Raw genomic sequence first — 22126 nt, 5'->3', positions numbered from 1 at the left:
AGAAGGTGACACTGTGTTGGTGTAATTGATCTCCAAAAGGAGAGAACTCTGCTCCTTTCCTGTAAAAATTAAGGCTTTTCTGTACTCAGAGAACAGCAAGACCCTATGGGTGAAGTTTAGGTTGCTACTGGTGCCTGATTAAATATGCAGCTGCCTTGTGCATTAAAATGTCGTATCTCACTTCTGATTTCTAGATCTTGGTTGCACAATGCTCAGGCATCCTAAGTGTGGGTGTAGACTATATAATATGCGTGGAAATGCAAAGAAAATGGCTCATCTGTCCTCTGACTTGCCAGCTGATAGCATTTAACCCACCGGAATTTCTTGCAAGCAGTTGTTTCTCCTTTCCCTGTGTTTCTACCACCATCTCTTTCTTATCCAGGCAAGCTGGTAAGATGGCTATCTTGGAGAGGCTGTGAGCATTTACCTGGCAGACAGCAACCACCAAGATGAGCAAATGCTCTGAGTTGATTAATTGTCAAGCTGGGGAGGCAATGAGGAGTTTTGGCCAGGTGTCCAAGCAGACTGAAGTAACTTGAAACTCTTCCAAGCCACAGCTGCTTCTCACCAGCAAAGGAATCCAGATTTTGCCACTGAAGGTATATCAAAGTTGACAATTTCTCTACACTGTTTTCAGATGGTAGAAGCCATCTGGTGCTGTTTGTGTACATCCCAGTACACATATGGCTGAAGGATTCTGACATGTCCTCTAGCAAAAGCTTGTCTTGCAAGCAGCTGGAAGCTATACACAGAAGAGGTGTACCAACTCTCTGATAAACTTGCTAGGAGTAGGAGAGCTAATTAATCATCCTCTGCCTTTGCATTCTAATCAGTGCAGTATAACTGAGTGCTTTGTGCTTCCAGCAGTTGCAGATGCTGAAGATCTTGTATAGCTTTCCAACACTGGGGACAAAGTATAAGCCCTGTGTTATTAATAGCGAAGCTATGGACTAAAGGCGGGCTTTTCAGGGGTTTTAATTCTTGGCCCAGCTTTACTGCCATTTCCAAATCTTCAAGCTAAATGTGCTGACTGTCAGAAAGCTGAGTTACAGAACATATAGCACCTGTCCTCAACTGCTGCTGGAGTGTCCCTGCAAACCACAGACAGGCAAGAAAACAAAAGAGCAGCCCTGGGAACCAGGGCTGTCCCATTCAGAGAAGGGCTGCCCTGAAGGCATTTTGCCGAGGCCTCGTTCTTTGGTCCAATCTGTATTTTATCAAAAGGTCTAACAAGGTTAAGCCCAAAAGAAGTCAAACCTTGCTATGTCTGTTTATGTTGAGATCTATGAGTTAAAGTGGACAGAAGAGATGAAAATTGAAACTCCACCAGATACAAAGAACTGATAAATGAATTCCAAGCATTGGTGCTGTTTTCAGACAGGATGGCTTCAGGAAGAAAAGGTTGGGTCAGTGTGTACTTCTTGGAACTTGGGTTTTTGTTTTTTTTTCTGAAAGTTTTATGATGTTGAAACACTGTGTTGCATAACTCCTTCAGCCCTTCCCTGTTGCTTTCAGGGTTTTGTTCTGCTTCGCTTTGTATAATTTTGCCTTTTATGCTCCATTTGACTGGTTTTAATAATCAGTTACTGAACACACAATACTAAGAATAAACTTCATACTTTGCGCCCTTCATCTCATTGCGGTGGTGCATCTTCTCTAAAGAGTGAATAATGGTGGTGTGATGCTCTGGAAGCTAAAACAAATGCATACCAGCCAGTGAAACACCTCCTATTTTGATGTGAGGAAGAGGCGGGAGGTCAACAAAGAAGTAATTGTCAGATGTTTTTGATAATACTACCCACGTTGGCAGGGAGATAGTACACTTGGTGGCTTGGCAAGCCTGACTGTGAACTGGGACTCTTTTTGGACTGCCTGGGCAATCTGTGCCCCCAGGCGAAGGCTAGCTTTTTTCCATCTTTGGAAGGAGATGTGTGTGAGTGTATAAAGCCTGAACTGTTTGGTGTTCACACTTCTTCATGACTTTGCAGGCAAGCTGCAATTGACAGTCTTAGGAATGTACTATGGTGGGATGGGCCGTATGTGTACATTTCTAAAGGCAAAGATCTTCAGCTCCAAGACAGGCATGTTTTTTCTTTTTTTTTTTTTTTGTCTGTGGTCATCCAGCAAGCCTGGGTGAGGCTATACTCTGCTTCTTGGGTAAGCTGTGCAGTCACTGAAGGCTTTCAGTGGCACAGGGCAGCCTTTCAAATCAAGATGGTATTTTAGTCCCCTGGGGTGGCACACAGAGCAAGGTCAGGTTTGTGTTGCCAAATTAAACTTAAGCTGGAGTCTGTGGGGACTGAAGCAACCACTCTGGATTTCTAAACCTGTTGGATGTCCTCTGTGTGTCCCAGTTTGTGAACCCCTTGCTACATAGTCCCTGCTACAGCCTCCCAATACCTCGGGGCACTTTTTTTTTTTTTCCCAGCTGCAGTACTGTTGCAGTCAGAATTCTCTCCTCCAGCTCTTGATGCTGATCTTTTGGTCACTGGAGTTTTGTCACCTCCCCAAGATGCTCTGATAGCTATGGGGCAGGTCACAGAAGTCCTTCCATGACAAATGATATGTATATTTATTGTGGCAAATACTGCTTTACCAGGGAAGAAATTGGCTCAGTCGTGCCTGCAGGTAGCAAAACAGTCTCCGTTACGGATGCCCTAGACTCCCATATTGCCCTCATTTGTTGTTTTGTCAGACTTGTGTCATCCCCTGGAGTTTTCGACAGTGTGCAGGGACCAGCTTTGGAAGAAGGGCAGGCTGGTGAGTTTGTGGCTGGTTTTAAGAGCTCAGGCTCTCTGGGTAACAGCCGGTCTCAGCGCACCCTGGCCAGCAAGCTTATAGCAAAGTGAAGGGTTTGTGAATCATAAGGTATTTCCTCTGGAGATGAGGATGACTTCATCCCTCTCTTCTTTTGATGGTGGGATCCTCTCCAGCAAGAGCTTTAGTTTAGGACTTTCAGGTCCCGGTACAGAAACATACTTGGCTGAATATAGGTGGGGTGTCAGGCATGTTGCAGCAGGTTGGTTTTTTTTTTTGTCTTGCTGGCTGACTGAGAGGAAGAGACCATAACAACATGTGCTGTTAAGATACCTTGTCTCTTGTTTGTAATTTGACCTTGACCAGCCTGTACAGCTGCTGGTTGTTTTTATCATGGATAAAAATCCCTCAATTATATATGCAAATGAACCTAAAACAGGCCACCAAGCAGTGCTACAGTTTAATGCTTATGGGTTCAAGTGTGGAAATTGCATGTGTAAATTGAGTTGCCACACTCAAAACCTCTCTGTGTCTTTGCATAGGGTTGGCAATGGGACTGGGTGAAATTGGTCCTGCTGGAAAGAGCTGCAGGGCAAAGGGTGTTCTTAGATGGTGGGGCTAAAGGATGGCCAGATAACAGGCAGGCCCAGTCTTTAAGCCCTCCTTATATGTTTGTGTACTTATTACTTGTAAACTGCACCTCCATTGCCATTAATTATTTCAAGTGAAAGGAAGGACAAGTTCAGGTAGAATTTTACTATTAGAATACATATTTAAATAATTATCACCTCTCTCTTCCATAATATTCATTAGGGATTCTTCTCATTCTCATTTTCTGGGTCCCAGACTTAGAAGGTAAACCCTCCTAGGGGTGCCTTCCTTTTAAATTCACTTAAGACATTTAGATTGATTGGTATGCAGGTTTTGGTGCTAAGTATGTTAATGATTTCTGAATGCCCTTAATGTGGGGTGTCATTTTCATAGAATGACATGTAACTACCCTTCCTTTTTATGTCACAAGCAAGTGGGACTTTAATAAAACTAATCATTGCCTTGTAGCTTACAGGGTAAAATCTTTCTTCATCTGCCTGAAACATTTGTACTTAGGGAAGAAAAAAGAAAACCAATTCTGCTTCTGTCTGACTTGTGGGGAGCTTTTCCACCAGATGTGTGGCATTTCTAATGTTTTATTGCAAAACAAGACTTTTTCATGTCCATTTGTAAAAACTGCGTAATGGATAAGATTTGGTTGTTGATGTTGTAAAAGTAGTTGTCAAACCTACCTCAGTTGCCTAACGTGATGTAATGATGAGAAGTCAATTGTGGGTAATCTTCCAGAGAACTGAGTGGTATTTTTTGTCTTGTCTATTTTGTAAGGCCTTCTTCCTTTGCTTCCTTTTTTAATGGGACTTTTTTGAGTGTCTGACAGTGGTAGTAATAGGTTAATAGGTTCAAACCTATTCCAAGCTTAGCACAGGGGATGTTGTAACATATATGCTTTCTCACATCAAGCAATGAAGCAAGGGGTGGATGAGTGATTAGCTTTGTGGTTGACTCGTCTTCATTGGACACGAGAGCTGTAGAAGGTCAAACACGTTTTACAGGGTCTGCCAACTTCTGGGTCCTGGCTGATCCCCACATCAACAGTGAGTGAGAACCAAATCTGGGAAGTCTGCTTGTTCCTAAATAACCTAACAGGTTTCCCTGTACCTGTGAGGCTGGCTGTATGTAGACCACCATTGTGCCTGGAGGCGTGTCCCTGCCTTTCTCCTCTTATTTGCAGACTAGGCTTTCAAAAGAGCTCAGCAGCTAAATGTTTTCAGTAAAACCTGGTGCTTTCCTCTTGTAGGAAGTCTTTTAAAATGAAATTAGGGAGGGATCCATGCACCCATCTGAATGGCTTTGCATACAGATTTGCTTAGACCTGATGTCTGCATGTCACTGAGATGAATTCTGTGACTGGAGAGGTTTTCTATTTTTCTCAGAGCAAATCGGAGCTCTGGCCGGGCAGCACATCGTGCACGTGGCCTGTGGAGAGTCTTACAGCGTGGCACTCAGCGACCAGGGCCAGCTCTTCTCCTGGGGTGCCGGCAGCGATGGACAGTTGGGCATTACCACGATAGAAGACGCGGTGATGGTACCAAGGTAGACTTTTAACAGGTTCAGGTTTCCTTAAGGCAGCTCCTTGGGGGTGATGCGTGAAGGGTTGCTTGCCTTCCAGCCTGGAGTCAGTGGGAGCACTTTCTCTCAGAGGGGGGGTAAATGGGCACTTCCCACGTAGGGATGTAAGGGTGGTGATTCCTCCTTTCCTGTACTGGTGCTCCCTGAGTACCCCTGGGATTCAGACAAGTCCTCAGGAGGTTTGGGCAGGTCAGGCCTTCTGCCCATGGGTGCTTGGGGCATGGAAAAGAAAATCAGAGCATGCTTGGCTTCCTCAATGAGAAATGCCACTGTGTTTTATACAGAGCAAGGAGGTGCATGAAGGAGGACCCAAAAATAGAAATGTTGTGTGATACCCATCTCTATTTCAGTCCCTAGGAAGTCCTCTGAGATAAGAGATAACACTTCAAGAACAGGAAAAAAAAAATATGGCTGCAAGAACAGGCAACTCAGCTCTGAAACTCTTTTGCAGTGTTGCCTGTTAGCAACAAAGCTACTAAGCCAGCCTACTACAATTCTGAATAGTGAATGTTGCTCAGAAACTTTAGGGTAGCGCTCAGTTTTCTTCATTTACTTATTTAATGTATCTTAACCTGTGTCAGAGCACTAATAGGGTTAAGTGCAAGGACATGCAGATGGTGGCAGTGGCCAGTGGTAAACACCAAGACTCTCCAGAGTAGTTCAGATTGATGGGTCTCAGCTTATCACCACAATAAAGGTAATCGATCTCTTTGTGCTAAATGGTGTGGTATTGTGCTACATTAACAGATGTAGTCTGTCTCTTATTCAGTCTGCCACTGCAGATCAGTGCAGATCAGAAGCTTGAGACATCTGTCTAGGGTGGCTGTCACTGTTGGAACAGTATTTAGAGGAAAAGAATTTCAGTCACAAAACATTAATGTTTGAGCTGAAGGGCTCTGTGGGAAGACAGTCCTTAACTTGCAGGTGGCTCCAATGTAAGAGAGGTACAGGCTCAATATCAATGCGATATTGCCATTTTGAAAATAACGTTTTTGTGAAATAACTTGAACCTTTGACATGCTGTTCTCTGTACAAAACACTGAAGAGGTTTTGGTGCTGTAACTCATAAGAACTGCTAGTTCCTTGACAACATGAAAAATCTTGATACCTGAAAAAGATAGTGAGAGACACCAAGAACCAATTATTTTCACCATTTCTAGATGGCTGGATTCAGCGTTATGGCAGTAAATGTAGTTGGAGTTAGTAGTCAAGTGTCTAAAGGTCTTCACAGGTTTGCATCTATTATGTATGACTCTACATCACCTTCAAGACTGTTCCTCAGTCTTAAAGCCATAGGTGGTGTGTATGTGTAGAATGAATATCTGAATGGAAATTGTAATTTTGACCTAAGGTGATGCTGTATTTGTGGACACTTATTCTAAAATAGTGTTGTCTTCTTTAGGTTGGTAAAGAAGCTGAACCAACAGACAATACTGCAGGTTTCCTGTGGAAATTGGCATTGCATGGCTTTGGCAGCAGGTATTGTAACATTCATTATTTATTACCAAGATTTGTGCTGTTATTTTGGACAGTGTCCAAGATTGCAGATTTCTGCATAATAAACCAAGGACATCCCTGCCCTTACTGCTTTCAGGCCAAATGGGAGGCTATAAAATGCATTAGGTAGTATGAATATTGAAGAGCTTTGCCAATACTGTCAAGAAAGAGAACATTACAAACAGGCCACCCACCGTCTCACTGGTGAATGGTAGCAAGAACACTTCAAAGCTTTCTATCTTCACGTACAAAAATGTGTGTAATTTTTATGTTGAAATTATCCTTGGCTATTATTCTGTATGCAATATGTGAACCATTCTTTGTTACGCTGTTTAAGTTACAGCAGTCTGATACTGTAGTTTGCACTTAGTTGCACATCTGTTTACCTGGTGGCTTCAGACTGTGCTTTTATTTTGACAAAGAATGTCTTGCTTGATTTCTGCCTCCCCCCGCATCATGAGGCCTGGGTGGGAGCAAAGCCCCCAGCACTGGTTCATCTCGACAAACTTGCTTTTCTGTTGACTGGCTTTTACTCACCATTCCCTTTCTTTACTTGTTTCAGATGGCCAGTTCTTCACATGGGGGCAGAACAGCTATGGTCAGCTGGGCTTGGGTAAAGAATGTCCCTCCCAAGCCAGTCCACAACGTGTCAAGTCTCTTGATGGGATCCCTTTGGCTCAGGTTGCTGCAGGCGGAGCCCACAGCTTTGCCCTCTCTCTCTCAGGAGCTGTGTTTGGCTGGGGGAAGAACAGCTCAGGACAGCTGGGACTAAGTGATGAACGAGGTATTAAAATTATGCTCCTAGGTGAAAGACGGATGGACTTTTTTTGGCCTAGTATCTCTGTTTGCATTGACAGTATGTTTTCACTGAGTGGATATGTAAACCTCAGCAACTCCTTGGGAGGAGAGAGCAGAGGAAGTGTCTCTGATGGACTCTACAGGCTTTTATACTTAGTAGTGACAGAAACACTTTTTTCCCCTTATGGATGTTAGTGGAAGTGAGGAAGGTCAAAAAGAAAGATCTTTCAAATGTGTGTGTGAACATGCAGGCATTGAGGGAAGTGCTCATGTTCTTTCTTCCTCTTTCAAAAATGCTTTGTCCGTACTTTGTTTGAAATTTATGTGGAGCAAAGGCTCTCCATGCATAACAGCAGGCTGAACCCATTCCCTTGTTTGCCAAGGTGTTTTTGACTGGTGAGCAACTGTATGCTACAAAATGATGGCAACAGAGTAGCTCAGTGTTGTAAAATGTTGTCTAGTTTATCGTTGGCATGGTTTTCCAGACGCACAGGGCCAATGGTAATTTTTTCAGGTGGCCATGTTCAGTGAAGCCTAGCCATGAATAGACTTGGAGATAGGTTTATAAATGAGGCTGAAGAGTGAATATGACATTACCACTAGTCTGAAAGGCCTGTGTCTCCCCTGCTTTTATATTAACATACTCTTAACTTTTCTGCAAAAGCTAGCAAAGGATTTTTCTTCAGAGTTTTAAATCAACCTCTGCATAGTTTTCTGCATAGTTGCTGGGTCGCTTAAATATCTAGGTGAGTTACTGAGTGTGGATATGGTACCTACTATGCATGGATAATTTATTTTACATGGGTGATACATGAGGTGTATACACCTGTAAATGTTAGGTTGTATAATGTAGTAGCATATAAATACTGCATGTTGCAAGAGAAGTGTTACCTCACGTTTTGCGTACCTATAATGGAATGATGCATTTTAACAACCTCCCCTATCAACTGAAACATGTGTTGAAAGCAATTACTCAAAAATAGCCAGTAGCTTATCAAAGGATGCTCAAATGTTGTATACATAATTTCATTTTGCTTTACACTTCTAGGAGTATGAAACACAACCGTAAGACTTGTTGCATATCTTGTGTTCTCTCAAAAATGCTCCAGGTCTAGTCTCTTGTACTATATGTAAGCTAGACCTGATCTTATATAAGAGCACCCATGTTCTTTCCATGTAGATTGGCAGGTAAATGCTTCTAATTTCAACAAAGCTGCAGCTTATATATGAGAGGCTTGCTTTGATATGGGGCTAATCTTAGATGAGCATGTAAGGGACATCTACTTGTGGGGCTGTGTGGGCCAGGGATCATACTCTGCTTACCCTCAGTACATGACATTGTAGTAAATACTTGATATTTATGGCAAGTGAATCATGGTAAGACAGTGTGAATTATCCTTAGTGAACATGAACAGCAAGGTCTACAAATATGAATTGTCTGCAGCACTGTTATTTAAACAATTATGCTGTAGAGGTAAAAAGTGTCATTCCTGTCAAAATAAAAATCAGAGTGCTAAAATACAGAAAAAAGTAAATTAGATCTGCTCTTATTTCTGAGTCCATGAAAATGTGACCATTTTCCTTTCACTACTCAGAAAAAAAGCATCTGTTAAATCCTTGGGTGAGAATCTTAAAAAATAGACAACTTCTATAGGTAGGAACCTGATTTTTTTTTTTTGTTGGTATGAAGTAAGCAGCTGCTCCCCTTAATGTCTAACTGTTCTGGGGTGCCTACTGCTCCTTGAAATACTTAGCTTTTATTTTTACATCAGTAAAACTTGTAATCTTGCTTAGTGTATTAATCCTCAGGAGAATGATTAAAATGTCAGAGTGAAGGAGAAAAGCATCATTTAACGGTTGACAGAGATTAGCCTTTGCAAGTAGGAGGATCTTCTTAAAGGATGACAACAGAAGGAAGGCTAGGCATTTAAATACACCTTGGGATTCAGCTTGTCGTGTGTTGCACTGGTGTCTCCCACGTGTCAGGATTGTTCTGTACAGAAAGGTCTAAGCAGGGTTTTGGAAACAAATGTTCACAGTCATCAGTGAGGAGTCTGGAATGGAGCATGAGGCTGAAGGTGGGTGTAGCTAGGCTGCACTCATCATACCTCCCAGACTGCAAGTGGACATTGAGTTTATACAACATTTGCAGTATTTGCATTCTTGCGCTGGACAACTTTCCTTGAGCCAGGAGAGATCTCTTAAGAATTGGAGGAGGAAAGCAGCAGTGAAGTACACAAGGACGTGGGGTTTTTCCCCACAGTTGTTAAAGCTTCCATTGTGCATGTAGACCACATCTGAAAATCAAACTACCAGTGGTTTTCTTGGACATTTAGGTTTGTGTTTATGAAACAGCTCCTTTATTTTCTCCTTCTTCAATGCAGACCGAGAATCCCCTTGTCATGTGAAGCTGCTGCGGTCTCAGAAGGTTGTTTACATCAGCTGTGGTGAAGAACACACAGCAGTTCTGACAAAGGTAAAGATGCTAACCTCGGAACCCTGGCTGCTATTTGCCTGCCTGATGGTTTCACATTAGTTTCCTGGGTAATGGTAGAAAAGAACAGATTGCCTTACCATATTCCATCTGACTCCAGTAAAAGAAACTATAGTCTTATAATTTATTCTGAGATTCATTGCTGACATGATCCGTTGCTGGTTTTGAAGTAATCCATGGTAATGAATAGTAGAACTCAGGTGAATCACTAAAAAAATGAGCTTTGAGTAGAAAAATTAACGAACATACGTCCAAAGGGATGGAAATAGCATTTTGTTGGAAGATGAAAAGTAAGTGGTATTGTGCCTCAGAATAACATGCAAGCCAAAATGAATGGCTGTCCAAATGAAACATTAGCGGTCCCTCACAGCATTTACAAGAGGTTTTCAGTTCCAAACCTGCTGTTTTTAAGTGGTGTATAGCTTAGTGGACAGAGGACAGGTCTAGGATTTGGTAGATCAATGCTCAGTTCTTGCCTTGTGTCTGCTGCTGCCTAGGTGTTGCTTCCTTTTTTGGCACCTCAGTGTTCTCCACTGTAAAATGAATTAAAACAGCTGACATTGGGATTCCTGTGGGAAAAACACTGTAGAAGATTAGTTATGTAAAAGCTCCTTTTTAAAGAAAAAAGGTCACAGTCCTTTTGATCACCAGCTGACAGAGACGGGTGTGAAGTACTGTGGAAATGGGTGCTAGTCAGCTGTGTTTAAACCTGCTGGGATTTCAGACTTGTCTGGTGATGGTTCAGGGAAGCTAGGCTAGTGTTAGACATACCTGAAAATAATTCTGTCAATCTCTGATGGGTGGCAAGGTAGCTATTTGGAAGCTGTGTTAGCAGAGCCCAAGTTTCTTTCTGAATCCTTTGGAAATCCTGAACAATCTCTGCCTAAGCTTGGGCTTGTACTGGAACTGGAGTCAGAGAGATACTGCTGGGTTATGGGTCCCTAAATGGAGAATATGCTGTTTGGTTTGCTAACAGAGTGGAGGGGTGTTCACGTTCGGTGCAGGTTCCTGTGGGCAACTGGGACATGACTCCATGAATGATGAAGTGAACCCCCGAAGAGTTCTTGAGCTAATGGGCAGTGAAGTATCCCAGATTGCTTGTGGCAGGTGAGTCCTGTGTGCAGTCAGGAATTCTCTTTAGTGGAGGTTAATGCTGACACGGAGCTTTGTAAATAGGGGGAATAGTCTTGCTTCTGCATCCTATGTGCCAAAGCTAAGTTAGTTTAAATTTTATTTCCCATGAGAATTTTAAGGTCCTGTAAAGGAGGTTGTTTTTCATTTGGGGTTATTCCCTAGAGCTGTAACCTGGTAAAAGATACCTTTCCATCTTAATAATTCAGCAGGGCTTTAGAGCAGCAGCCCCTCTGGTCACAAGTTTCCAACTCTTTCATGAAAAGAGAGCTAATAACACTGGTGCTGTGTTGCTGCCTTTTGATATGTACAAGCTTAGCAAATGACTGAGCTAATTCCATCAGCCCTATGCTGGCACGCACTGCTCTTTGTCACTTCCAGCTAAAGAGCTCCGTCCCGTAAACTGGTGCCATCAGGTGGCAAAAACTGAGTATTGGTGCTAGTGTGAAGATGCTGCTTTGCACCAGCTTCTGGCCTAGGGGAACTGAGAAAAAATTAGGCTGTGCGGTTGGTTTTTGTGTATTTTGGGTTTGGTGTTTTTTTTTTCCTTTTAATTGTTAAACAAGGCCCAAACTTTGTACCCTTCTCTATTACAGACATCACACTTTAGCCTTTGTGCCTTCTTCAGGAATGATCTATGCATTTGGCTGTGGAACAAGAGGCCAGCTGGGAACAGGGCACACTTGCAATGTTAAGTGTCCCTCTCCTGTCAAGGGTCACTGGGCAGCTCACAATGGTCAACTCTCAGGGAAACCTGGTACGTACTATGTGTGATTTGGAGTCACAAATAGACATAATTTCATTTCACCCATGTCTGTCTAAAGACATAGTGACATTGTTCTGTGAAAGTTCTTGGGAAAGAAATCCATGCTCCTGTCCCAAATGCACTATGGAAATTACTGTGTCACCTCTTGCTGTCTCTGTTAATGTATGCCCTCTCCCTTTCTTTTTTCATGGCAGAGCTCAACATTTGGTGACCTTGAGCCTTCATGAAATTGTACTAATACTGATTTCTGAGGACTTTGGTTTCCCTTTAAAACCCTCATTGCAGTTTAAAAGTTACAACTTTTCTTTCCTGCCAGGCCCTGTGTACCTCAAGAAAGTGCTACAGTGTTTGAGTTCCAAATGATTTCAGCCTGGCCTTCAAGGGACCCAGGTGCTCCTTGTAGTGTAAAGCCTGAGACACTGACAGTGCAAATGTGGGGGGAAAAGGCACAGTAGGATCTTGCATTAATCAACTTCCAACACAACTGTGTGTGTTTCTTCAACAGATGCCTGCAAATATCACATTGTTAAACATATCTTCTCTGGAGGAGACCAAACATTTGTGCTTTGCTCCAAATATGAGGTAAAACAAATGAAGTATCTTCTCAAGTCTGCTCCCCTGTCCCAGCCTTCACAATGCGTATTTTGTTTTGGTAATATCTCCCAAAAATGAAGTGTTACTTTGGAGTCCATTCTGCCTTACAAGCCTTACCAATATGACAGTTGTTACAAGGATTTACAACCTTTTAGGAGTGGCTGAAAGCTGCATGCCTTCAGAGGCATGTCAGGAAGACACTGATTTCAGTTTGATCAGCAGGGAGGGCAGTCCAGTCTCTCTTGCAGATTGGAACCAAGGGGCTGTTTACTTCCTGAGACACCAAGGTCTGCATATAGGGCCATGGACCACATACACTAGGGTCTTGTCAAGATACATGGGATGGAGGGCTGAACACTGAATTGGTTTTTCTGCTTCTGTCTTCTTTCAAGAAGTGTTTGACATACACTTGAGACATGGAAATAGGTCTAGAATAAATGTACTAAGCCTGTAGTTATATGTGGCGGTATTTAAAAGGGCAAGGAAATTATATCCTGGTTTTTTCTTTTCTTTTTAACAGTGTATTTGATGATGATCTTGTGTTTTTTCCATACCTTTCCTTCTGGACTTCTTAGTAATGCCACAGCTTCCTAACCAAACCCGTTCAGAGACCACACTAAGGAAGCTATCAATTATGTATAGAAAACAGATTATGAATAAGAAGAAATTGTTTTACAAGCCTTGTCTTTGCTGAAATCTGTATCTTCTCACAGAATTCCTTGCCTGCTGATGATTTCCGGACCATAAATGAAAAGCGTTACACCTGTTTAATAAATGATGAAACTATAGATGTCTGGAGGCAAAAGCTTTTAGAAAAGAACAGTTCTAATTCTGTCAAGTAGGTATTGTGGCACTGGACAAGCCTTTTGTTGAAAGTTTTATTTAAATCATTTTGTTGGCTTCCGTGCCATGCTTTCACTTGAAATTTAGCAGCCTTTTCAAGTGTGGTTCTTGCTCATATCCAAGGGGAGGACAGTTGCCAGGCACAAGGCTGCCAGATTAGAGCCTCCGAGCAAAACCAGAGGAGTTTGAGGCTGCCTCAGAACACTGCAAATGGTGGGTGGGAAATGGATTTTTAAAACTGACCTTCATTGTGTGCTTAGAGTTAATAAAAAGCAGCAAGAACTTGTGAACAGACTGATTAAATTCCTTCCCCTGCGTGCCTGCTGCAAGAAAGGCAGACTAGGTGGAAAGGAGGTGCTGCTAACATCCCTCCTTTCAAAGAGGGGTGTTACATGATTGTGAATGAACAGCTTACCCTCTATGCCTCCGAAGGGGTGATCCTGACACTGTTTCCCATAGAAAGAAGAGAGCTGAAGAGATTTACTGGGACATCTGTTCATAACCTCTACCTCTGTTTTCTTTTGTATTCCTGCTGCAAACAGTAATGTTGTTCAGATACTGTCCTCAGCTGCCTGCTGGAACGGAAGCTTCCTGGAGAAGAAGTAAGTGGCAAACAGAGTCCAAAAGTGTGGCTTTCTCTTGAAGCAGGCTCAAATCCCTTTTACTTCACTCACTGCTGCAGTGGGATTTGATTTTTTTTTTTTTTTTTTTTTCTGATCAGACAGGAGACGGGGTCAGAGAGTGTCCACTAAAGAGGTGGGTGGTCAGAGCTGGGTAAGGAAGGCAAATGGTCTAAGAAAGTACGTGGTGAGTGTACTGTAAGTGGCAGAGATTCCTTGGAGTTATCACAAATGTTATTTTTCCTTGTGAAATTAATATCAACATCTTTAAAAGAGAGGGATAGGGATATGACATTAAAGGAAGTGGGTGATGCCAGGTGTCTGAATAGTCTCTTACCCAGCTGAGATAGCTGGTGGGGTCTGGTGCATGTGGAGGTATACTTCGACACAGGCTGCTCTTGAAAAGTACTTCTGGGGTAGTATGGAAGCACCTTCCTTTTAGGTGACATCAGTTGTGGAAAGTTTTGTGCTCCTGCTTACGAAAGCAGGAATTTTAAATGAGTGCAACCAACAATAGGTGGTGACAAGGTTGTAATATGCATAGCTGAGTCAAAGGCTGTGGGTTGGAAAGGATTGTGTTGGCTGTGTCTGTAAATGCTGGGGAGGTAACAGCATAAGATGAGGAGGAGGAGAAATTTTTTTATGGTGGTGTGATGAGTAAATGACCTGTAACTAGGTAAAGAAAAGCTTTGCTACTCTGAGTAATCTTTGAATAATGTTTTCCAAGAGCAACTTGAAAAAGAAAACAATTTACTCATTATTGTTGCGTTTTTCCACTTGTCCAATGGTTTCTTCTTTAGTGTTGTGACAAGGCAGTGTGTAACTGCATCAGGAGAGTTGTCATGCTGGTTTGAAACACTTATTGAGATTATCCAAGTTGAGTCACTGTAAACAGTTCCATGTCTCCTTTGAATGTGGAAATGGGTGGAGTTTGACTTCATTGTCCCAGTGCAGTTCTCATTCCACTTAATGATGTCTTGGCTAGTGTAGGACTCAACTTCACAGAAAATATTTGACCAAATGAATGAAAAAATGTGAAGCCCTCAGGCGCTGAAGCAAGACTGTATTTAACCATGTACCTTTATATGTAAAGTCTTGTGTCACAGTGCACTTGAAAGAAATATCCTAGAATACCCACCCAGTATCCTAACGCCGTATAGGCCTGTTTGCAATACAACGTTGTGGTACACAGGGTTAGATGGAAAACCAGTTTTTCTATGGCTGTGAGACAGGGCACGCTCCAATACTACTTCTGCACATCGCAGCCTGAAGTGCTCTGTACTGCGTTGTGACCCTGAGGAACTGTTTCCAGCCTGGTGCCTGTGCTGTTATGGAAATAGCCATTCTATTACAGTAGGCTATGTTTAGCGTCTCGTATTGTTAGAGCCACACCAGCAAACTGACCAACGCATCCCATCTTTAATAGCTGCCTTTTCCCTCAGAGCGTCTAATACAGCACAGTATCAGAGGAGTAGTGACAGACTTGGGAAATCCTTTATGTCAATGGAATTGTAGCAGTGACCTTCTTTACTAGCAACTGCAATGTTTTATGTGCATCTTGACTGCAGACAATGGTGCTGAGGGCCTCTCCTTCAGATGCTGATCATGCTGTAGACACTGAGCTAGGTAACTTACCTGCTGGCCTGGACATTGTGTTGCTAGATCTGGCTGTTAGGCTATTGTCCTCTGCCGGCTTGCCTTCATTATCCCTCTTACGCAGGTAGCCTAAGTGAATTACTGCCTTTCAAGCACAACAGAAAGGACTGCCCATGTTTCTTGCAACTAAAGACCATATGAAGACTGTTCTTAGCTGTGCAGTGTTTTGATTGTGGTCATTGTTTAGTTTTAGAGAATTTGAGTGGAATTGCTAAAAAGCTACTTTGAATATCTTCCCCCGTTTTCTTTCAAAAACCCTTATCTGATATTCCCCTATATAGCAGTCAGTGTTGTCTTACGCATTACTCTTCCCTTTCTTACTGGGTGTGATTACCCAGATTTTGCTATAAAAGCAGTGTATATGAAGACAACAGAAGATCCTGATAAATACATATTTTTATAGGGTTTTAAGCAGTCTGGCCTGTCTAGGCAGGCTCTTAATGAAGGAGTCCTGGGGAAATAAAAGATTTCAATAAAGTGTTTCTCTGCAAGATTCCAAACCCTAACCAAGGCCCAGAGGAGTTCAGAAGGGAGAGATGTCTATCTTGTCCTTAGCAAGAAGATTCTAACTTCTGCTTTGTTTCTAGTCTGGTTAATTCCCTAGAGGTCACTTCTCCTTTGATTGCTCTCAGGCCATGCCAATACACAGGTAACAGTGTCTTTTCCTTAAACTTAAGCTTGTCTGTCTGGGATTTTTTTTTTTTAAAGAATTGATGAACATTTTAAAACCAGTCCGAAGATCCCAGGGATTGATCTGAACTCCACCAGAGTGCTGTTTGAGAAGCTGATGAACTCTCAGCACTCCATTCTTCTAGACCAGGTATTGCACTTTTGGGGTTTTGGATACTGAAGGGAAAATAAAGGTTTGGCTCTCTAATGTGCAGGTGACACAGCTTTTTTGGGGAAGGGTTGTACTGCAAATCTGCAGGCCAGATCCTTCATGGTATCAGTGGATACTTTTCTACTGATGTGGGCTGATTTTCACCTTCTCAGAATGTGTCTAAGACTTGTTTTTAAAAAAGCTTTATCTCATGGCATTTAATACTTGAAATGGCTGATGAAGTTAATTCTGTGTGTTATACTTGTAAATAACGACTGTGCTCATTTATTGCCTGTCAGGAGTTGAGTACTTCATGGTTGTATAATTTATCCTGACTCAGAGGATTTCTCTCACAAATGCAGAGCTGTGAGATAAAATTGTATGTTCCCCATCCCTTTTAAAATCTATAATTTTAATAGGTTTTTAACTCTGGGTTTGACTTTTAAAGCAGGGATGTGACCTTAACAAGAAGGGTTAACTAACCTCTGGCCAGCCCTGGGAAAAACAAATGTTTATGCGTTTCAGAAAAAATCGGTTTAGTCCTATCCTATGGAGTGTTCTTAAGAGATCTTCAGCAAAAGCTGTTAAGTCTACCCATGCTGAGTGTGCTTCATTTCATCAGTTCTTACACACCTACCTAGTAGGTGCTCAGTTACCCGGGATTAGTTGCTTTCCTTTGTCTTGTTTTCCTCTAGATACTGAAGAGCTTTGAAAGTTTTTTGATTCCTCAGCTGTCTAGCTCACCACCAGATGTCGAGGCAATGAGGATCTATCTGATTCTCCCTGAATTCCCACCTTTCCAAGACTCAAAGTATTATATCACATTAACACTTCCTCTGGCAATGGCTATTCTGCGCCTAGATACCAACCCCAGCAAAGTTCTTGGTAAGAGGTTGGCCTTTAAGATGCATGTTGCTCTCAGTATCCGGCTGGGACACGAAGTGTTGTCTTTAGGTTTTTCAGTCATGTTTTTGTGTTGATTTAATTTTTCTGTTGCAACACCTGCAATGATAATGGGTATTATTTGTGGTATGGTGTTGTTCTGAAGTGGTCACCTCTAAAAAGCAGCTGGGACCCAAAAGCATTCAAGGAGTCTTCCCTCTAAAACCTGTGCTCCCATGTAAAAGAATTATAAACATAAAATTTGAATTTTAAATGTGAACAATGAGGAAATGAAGAATGTGCTGTACAAGTAGATATGGGAAGTTAGTTACAATAATATAAAACGTATGAAATTCATGGTGGTGTGGATAATAAATGAGAAAGGAAAATTCAGGTTAAGAATTGTATTAATTTAGAAATAAAATATAATTTCAAAGAACACTTACTAATATGTTTAATCTGATTTACCTTATCTAGTTTAACTACATTCAGAGACTCAATTTCAGATAAATTATGATGCCTCTCTGAACATAGATTTTGTATATCTTGATGATTAAATGATCTTACTGTAAAGTTTGTCCACATTAGAATATCCTTTCTGTATAAGGTAAATAAAAGAATATATTAAACATAATAATATAAAGTTATCTTGTCCTATAGAAGGTGCAGAAAAACCTATAGCTGGTCTGTGACCAAGCTGAACACCCCAGCTCTTCTCCCACTTCTGAATCTTCTAATTTCTGCTAGTATTACTTCCTATGGGCTCATTTTAAGCTGAGCAGAACATATGCTGCTTAATGATCGTTATTCATGTTTGCTAAGCTATTACTTGTTATCTTACTCTGTTTCTTAAGGTTATCTTATACTAAATCTCATACTATTATGTAAAATGCTATGTAATGCATTCAGACCTCCAGGAGCATTGCTCTGGTGAAATTTATTTTGAAGTTTAGTGATTTTATTTTGTTTTTTTTTTTTTTTTTTTAAATTCAAAGAGGCTTTGGAACCTAGTTTCCTCTTCTAGTCAGCGTATGTAGTCCCACGTGATTGTTTTGCCTACCAGATCCATTGTGCTGATGCTTGAGAGGATAAACTGGTGTTTGTTTCTAACAGTTGACATGATGATTTCCCAGGCTCCAAGTTCTACTTGTCAGGTGGATTGGTTCTAGTTAGGGTCCCTTCAGAGGAGAGGTGAGGGTTACCTGTCCTTGGCAAGAAAGAAATCAACCTTTCTAAAGAGGGGGAGTTCAGACCTTTAGTGCAGATGTGCCAGGTGACACGCTCTGACACCTATTAAAGTATGTGGTACTATGGAGAATTGCCCAGGCAACTGCTTTCTTATCATTCATGAGACAATGGTTTTCCTGCAAGGTCACAGTATGTTGAATACAAGATACTGGAAACTGTATCTTGAATTGAAGGTTGAAAAACCTTGAGTTCAGGTGCTCATGCTGATCAGGGATTGGGGGTTGGTAATGACTGGGGTGGTTGTGTGAGAGTGGAAAGGGAAGAGCTTTGCGATTTCTGGTATCTAGCTGACTCTGGGCTCACTTTCCTGTTGCCACAGTTAGGGAAGTTGTTTTTTTAAACAATCTGTAGGTGTGTTCCCCTACTTGCAGCTGTTACCTCTTATTTAGGGGTTACTCTGGCCTTTAATTCAGGATTTATATTGATGTTTCTCTGCTTTCCAGATAACTGGTGGTCTCAAGTGTGCCCAAGATACTTCCTCAGGCTAGTGGACCTCTATAAAGGTGCAGTTGTTTACCTCCTCAGTGGAAGAAAGACACTGTTGATCCCAGTCCTGTTCAGTAGCTACATTACAGCTGCTCTCAGACTTCTGGAGAAACTCCACAAGGTAAGAGGAAAGCCTGGGTGTGCGTTGGCTCAAGATGATTCAGTCTTGTCTGCCCTTTGCCAATTGGCAGGGCCAGAGTGGTCGTGGCCCTGGCTTGTGAGCTGTGTCATTGTCCACCAAGACACCACGTGGGTAAGATGTTAGTGGTTTTCCTGAATTCAAGGTATCTGAAGGTGGTTTAGTCCTGTCTCAAATGCTAGGAAAAACTTACCCTAAAGAATGCTGCTGCTGAGCCACCAGACTGTGCGCCCTGTGGCATCACAAATGCCTGTCTCATGATGCTTTCTGCTCCCACTGTGTTGGTGCTGTGGTTAGTCTGGATGAGGAGGAAGAGGGAACTAAAATAAATTAGAAAGACGCTTATCTCGAATCTTCTTGGTCTGTAGTAGAATATAAGGGACTATGTGTTTCTGCAAGACTTTCTGGGGCCTATTGTTGCAAGCTCCTATAATTGATTTTATGAAAGCAAACTTGCGTGTTGTAAGAAAAATGCTGAATGTATCCATGTTTTGAAAAACATCTGTTTTCTTCACCAGGTAAATCAGAAGGTGAGACACATAGAATATGATAAGTTTTATATCCCTGAGATTTCCAGCTTGGTGGACATTCAGGAGGATTATCTCATGTGGTTCTTGCATCAGGCTGGAATGGTAAGAAGTTTTATATATAGTCATTGAAGTAGTTATCCATGTTTGTGTCTCTGGTTGTAGAGATCTGCATTTTTAATATCATTAATGAGTGTAATGTATTCAGTATAGGAGCATCTATATGTTAAGTCTCTCAGATTTGGACACTCAGTGGCTTGACAAAGTTGACTTAAAATAAGGCTGTCAGAAGAGCTGGAGCTAACAATATTTACCTAATGCTTGCAACACTATCTGTGATTATTCATGTGAATCTCATTCAGTCCTTGGACAAGGGCATTAATTCAGTCACTGGATCCTTTTAATGTAATTGAGACCTCAGGAGCCAAATCCTATATTCTAAAATTATAATTTTTACCCTTTACTTCTGCTGTTTAGGCAGGTATTGTGAATAATGTAGCCAGTGATCTTAAAATCTTGCTCTGTAAGAGGAGTCAGTGTGGCGTTCTGGCTAGGGGACTGAACCAAGACTCAAGAGATGTGGGTTCTATTCCTGGCTCTTCCAGTAACCTGCTGGGTGATCTTGGGTAAGACCCTTCACCTCTTTTATGCCTCACTTTCCCATCTGTAAGAAAGGAGATAACTAATCTGAGGGCTGGAATATTCTCTGTAGGAACCCAGTGAGATTAATTGTAGCAAGGAAAGGCATCCCAAGTGTGAGAAAACACCAAAAAACATGCCAGGGGATTCTGCAAGAGTAAAACCTGAGTGTAGCAAGAATTTCTGTGTGTGTTTCTGGACTTTCTAAATGTTGTGTGCTGTGTCCCCTGTCCCCCACTTTCCATCACTTAAATAGTGCTTAACTGTGCTTACTTTCAGTGAGCAGAGCAATAATTGACTCTAATTTAACAGTGATAGTTAAAAATGTACCAATATGGCTAATGAGAGGAGTAATTTGCATTGCAGGAGTGGTCTTACATTGTCATGTTGTGGCCCCACGGTCTGTCTTGTTGTTTCATATGGTCTCTGCCTTGGGGGTAGTTTTCTTCATAAGAGAAGTTTCACTTACGACAGGCTAGCACAGGCTTCTGTGCCAGTTAGTCGTCATCGTAATGTTTGATGCAAGTTTTGAATTAGACCTGTGAGTTTTCTAGAGAAGGAAGTCCCCATGCTTTTCTTTAAGAGGAACAAAACAGGGTTGTTGGTGCCAGAGGAGAAAAATTTTCTTTGGGTCACCTTTGAACTAGTCTGTCCAAAAAAATGCAAGAGACAGAATCAAAAGAGTAAGACTTTTGTATTTGTCTTTTCCTTCACAGAAAGTAAGACCGTCTATCATGCAGGTAAGAAAATTGTTTTTCATTACACTTCTTTAAATAAGTGCTATGGAAGCTGTAATTAGGAACCAATCTACCTGCCTTTCTTCCAGGATGCTGTGACACTCTGTTCTTATCCTTTCATCTTTGATGCTCAGGCTAAGACCAAGATGTTACAGACAGATGCAGAACTACAGATGCAGGTAATCCTTCTGTCTCCCAATTTTCCTGCCCTATTTCTTTTTTTTTCCTGCCTTTTGCATTGGTGCCTGCAAGGAAAGGACTTTACTGGGAGTTAGTATGTACAGCGCTTTGTTTCCATAATACGGGAGAGCACAGCAGCTGGAGAACCTCCTTGTCCTGGATATTGCAGAGGCAGTGCTTGATGTCTTTCACTTCAATGTGTTTGGTAACATCAGAACTGCCAGATGTGCATGTGGTGGAAATTTAAACTGTGTAAGGAAGGAATGCTTGTGTATTTATGATAGTTAGTCCAAGGACAAGAAGTAGGGTGAGGTATCTGTCAGAGGACCTGTGAGGCCGGAAATGTAGATAAGCTTTCAGGTAAGTGGGCACTTCTTTCAAGTTTCTGCCTGGTGCAGGAGGAGTAGTTGTCAGAAGTGAAGGTTGAAGACTGACTCCTGACACTGCTTGTGGTTGCAAGCAGCAGCTGTTGTCAGCAGCTCACCCACCCATCTGCAGAGAGGAGTGCAGACCGGAGGCTTCCCAAGAGTGTGTTCACAGCAGCTGTTCAGCTCCAGCACCCTAACCCTGCAGGTGGCAGCCAAGCCAGCTCACAGCCAGGCTCTGACAAGGACAGCTGGCCTCTGTGCCAATGTAAACCTCCCAGTGCCAGACACTGCTCATGCAAGTGACTCCTGGGAGGGGCAAAGCCTTGGGCACTGGTCCCTCATCCAGTGCAGCTGGGGTCCAGGACTAGTCCCATCCTCTGTGAAACAGGTTTGCCGAGGTCCTTGGTTTTCAGGTTCCTTCAGGGTGGAAAACTGTCATCACAGTTAGTCATGGCCATGGTGCTGGTTCCATGTAATACCCATCCCTTAGCTTTTCTATAGCAGCTTGAACATATAGCCTGCAGTAAGGCAGAAGAGTCTTGGCCTACACTCAGAAGCTGGAGTCACCTTCTGCTTTCATTTTGCCACCCTCTTCTGTATATTTCCAGCTGCTCAGTTTGTGAGCAGTGCACTGCTTGAGGAGGGCATCTACCCTGTCTTGGCAGGACAGCAGGCTGGTCAAGGTTTTGCTGTTCTGAGAGATAGGATCTTTATGAAGACAACCACTTAGAGGCCAAAGAAACCAGTACTTCTGAGTGCTGGA

At 42.2% G+C, this 22126-nt stretch overlaps 1 protein-coding gene across 6 annotated transcripts in view; it reads left to right on the top strand.

Moving 5' to 3' along the window:
- Positions 1–22126, top strand: part of HERC3 (HECT and RLD domain containing E3 ubiquitin protein ligase 3) — a 52648-nt gene that overhangs the window by 16442 nt on the left and 14080 nt on the right. For 3 of the 6 annotated variants that reach the window (XR_012660287.1, XM_075090852.1, XM_075090853.1), the window contains 15 exons: positions 4743–4902; positions 6341–6417; positions 6998–7219; positions 9618–9709; positions 10704–10834; positions 11455–11615; positions 12130–12206; positions 12932–13056; positions 13604–13663; positions 16046–16157; positions 16853–17042; positions 18731–18894; positions 19431–19544; positions 20795–20818; positions 20905–20994. Coding sequence is in view for 5 of the 6 variants with exons in the window: in XM_075090852.1 (XP_074946953.1) it covers positions 4743–4902; positions 6341–6417; positions 6998–7219; positions 9618–9709; positions 10704–10834; positions 11455–11615; positions 12130–12206; positions 12932–13056; positions 13604–13663; positions 16046–16157; positions 16853–17042; positions 18731–18894; positions 19431–19544; positions 20795–20818; positions 20905–20994 (1799 nt within the window). In the remaining variant the exon portion in view is untranslated. Of the gene's footprint in view, positions 1–4742; positions 4903–6340; positions 6418–6997; positions 7220–9617; positions 9710–10703; positions 10835–11454; positions 11616–12129; positions 12207–12931; positions 13057–13603; positions 13664–13782; positions 13818–16045; positions 16164–16852; positions 17043–18730; positions 18895–19430; positions 19545–19916; positions 20066–20794; positions 20819–20904; positions 20995–22126 lie in introns of those variants that run through there. The other 3 variants (XM_075090851.1, XM_075090854.1, XM_075090856.1) reach the window with 3 other exon arrangements.

Source organism: Phalacrocorax aristotelis, chromosome 4 (genome assembly GCF_949628215.1).
Source record: "Phalacrocorax aristotelis chromosome 4, bGulAri2.1, whole genome shotgun sequence".
In the NCBI taxonomy this organism is placed as follows: domain Eukaryota; kingdom Metazoa; phylum Chordata; class Aves; order Suliformes; family Phalacrocoracidae; genus Phalacrocorax; species Phalacrocorax aristotelis.
Note: the sequence above shows the minus strand (reverse complement) of the source record. Positions and strands in the feature narration are given on the sequence as shown.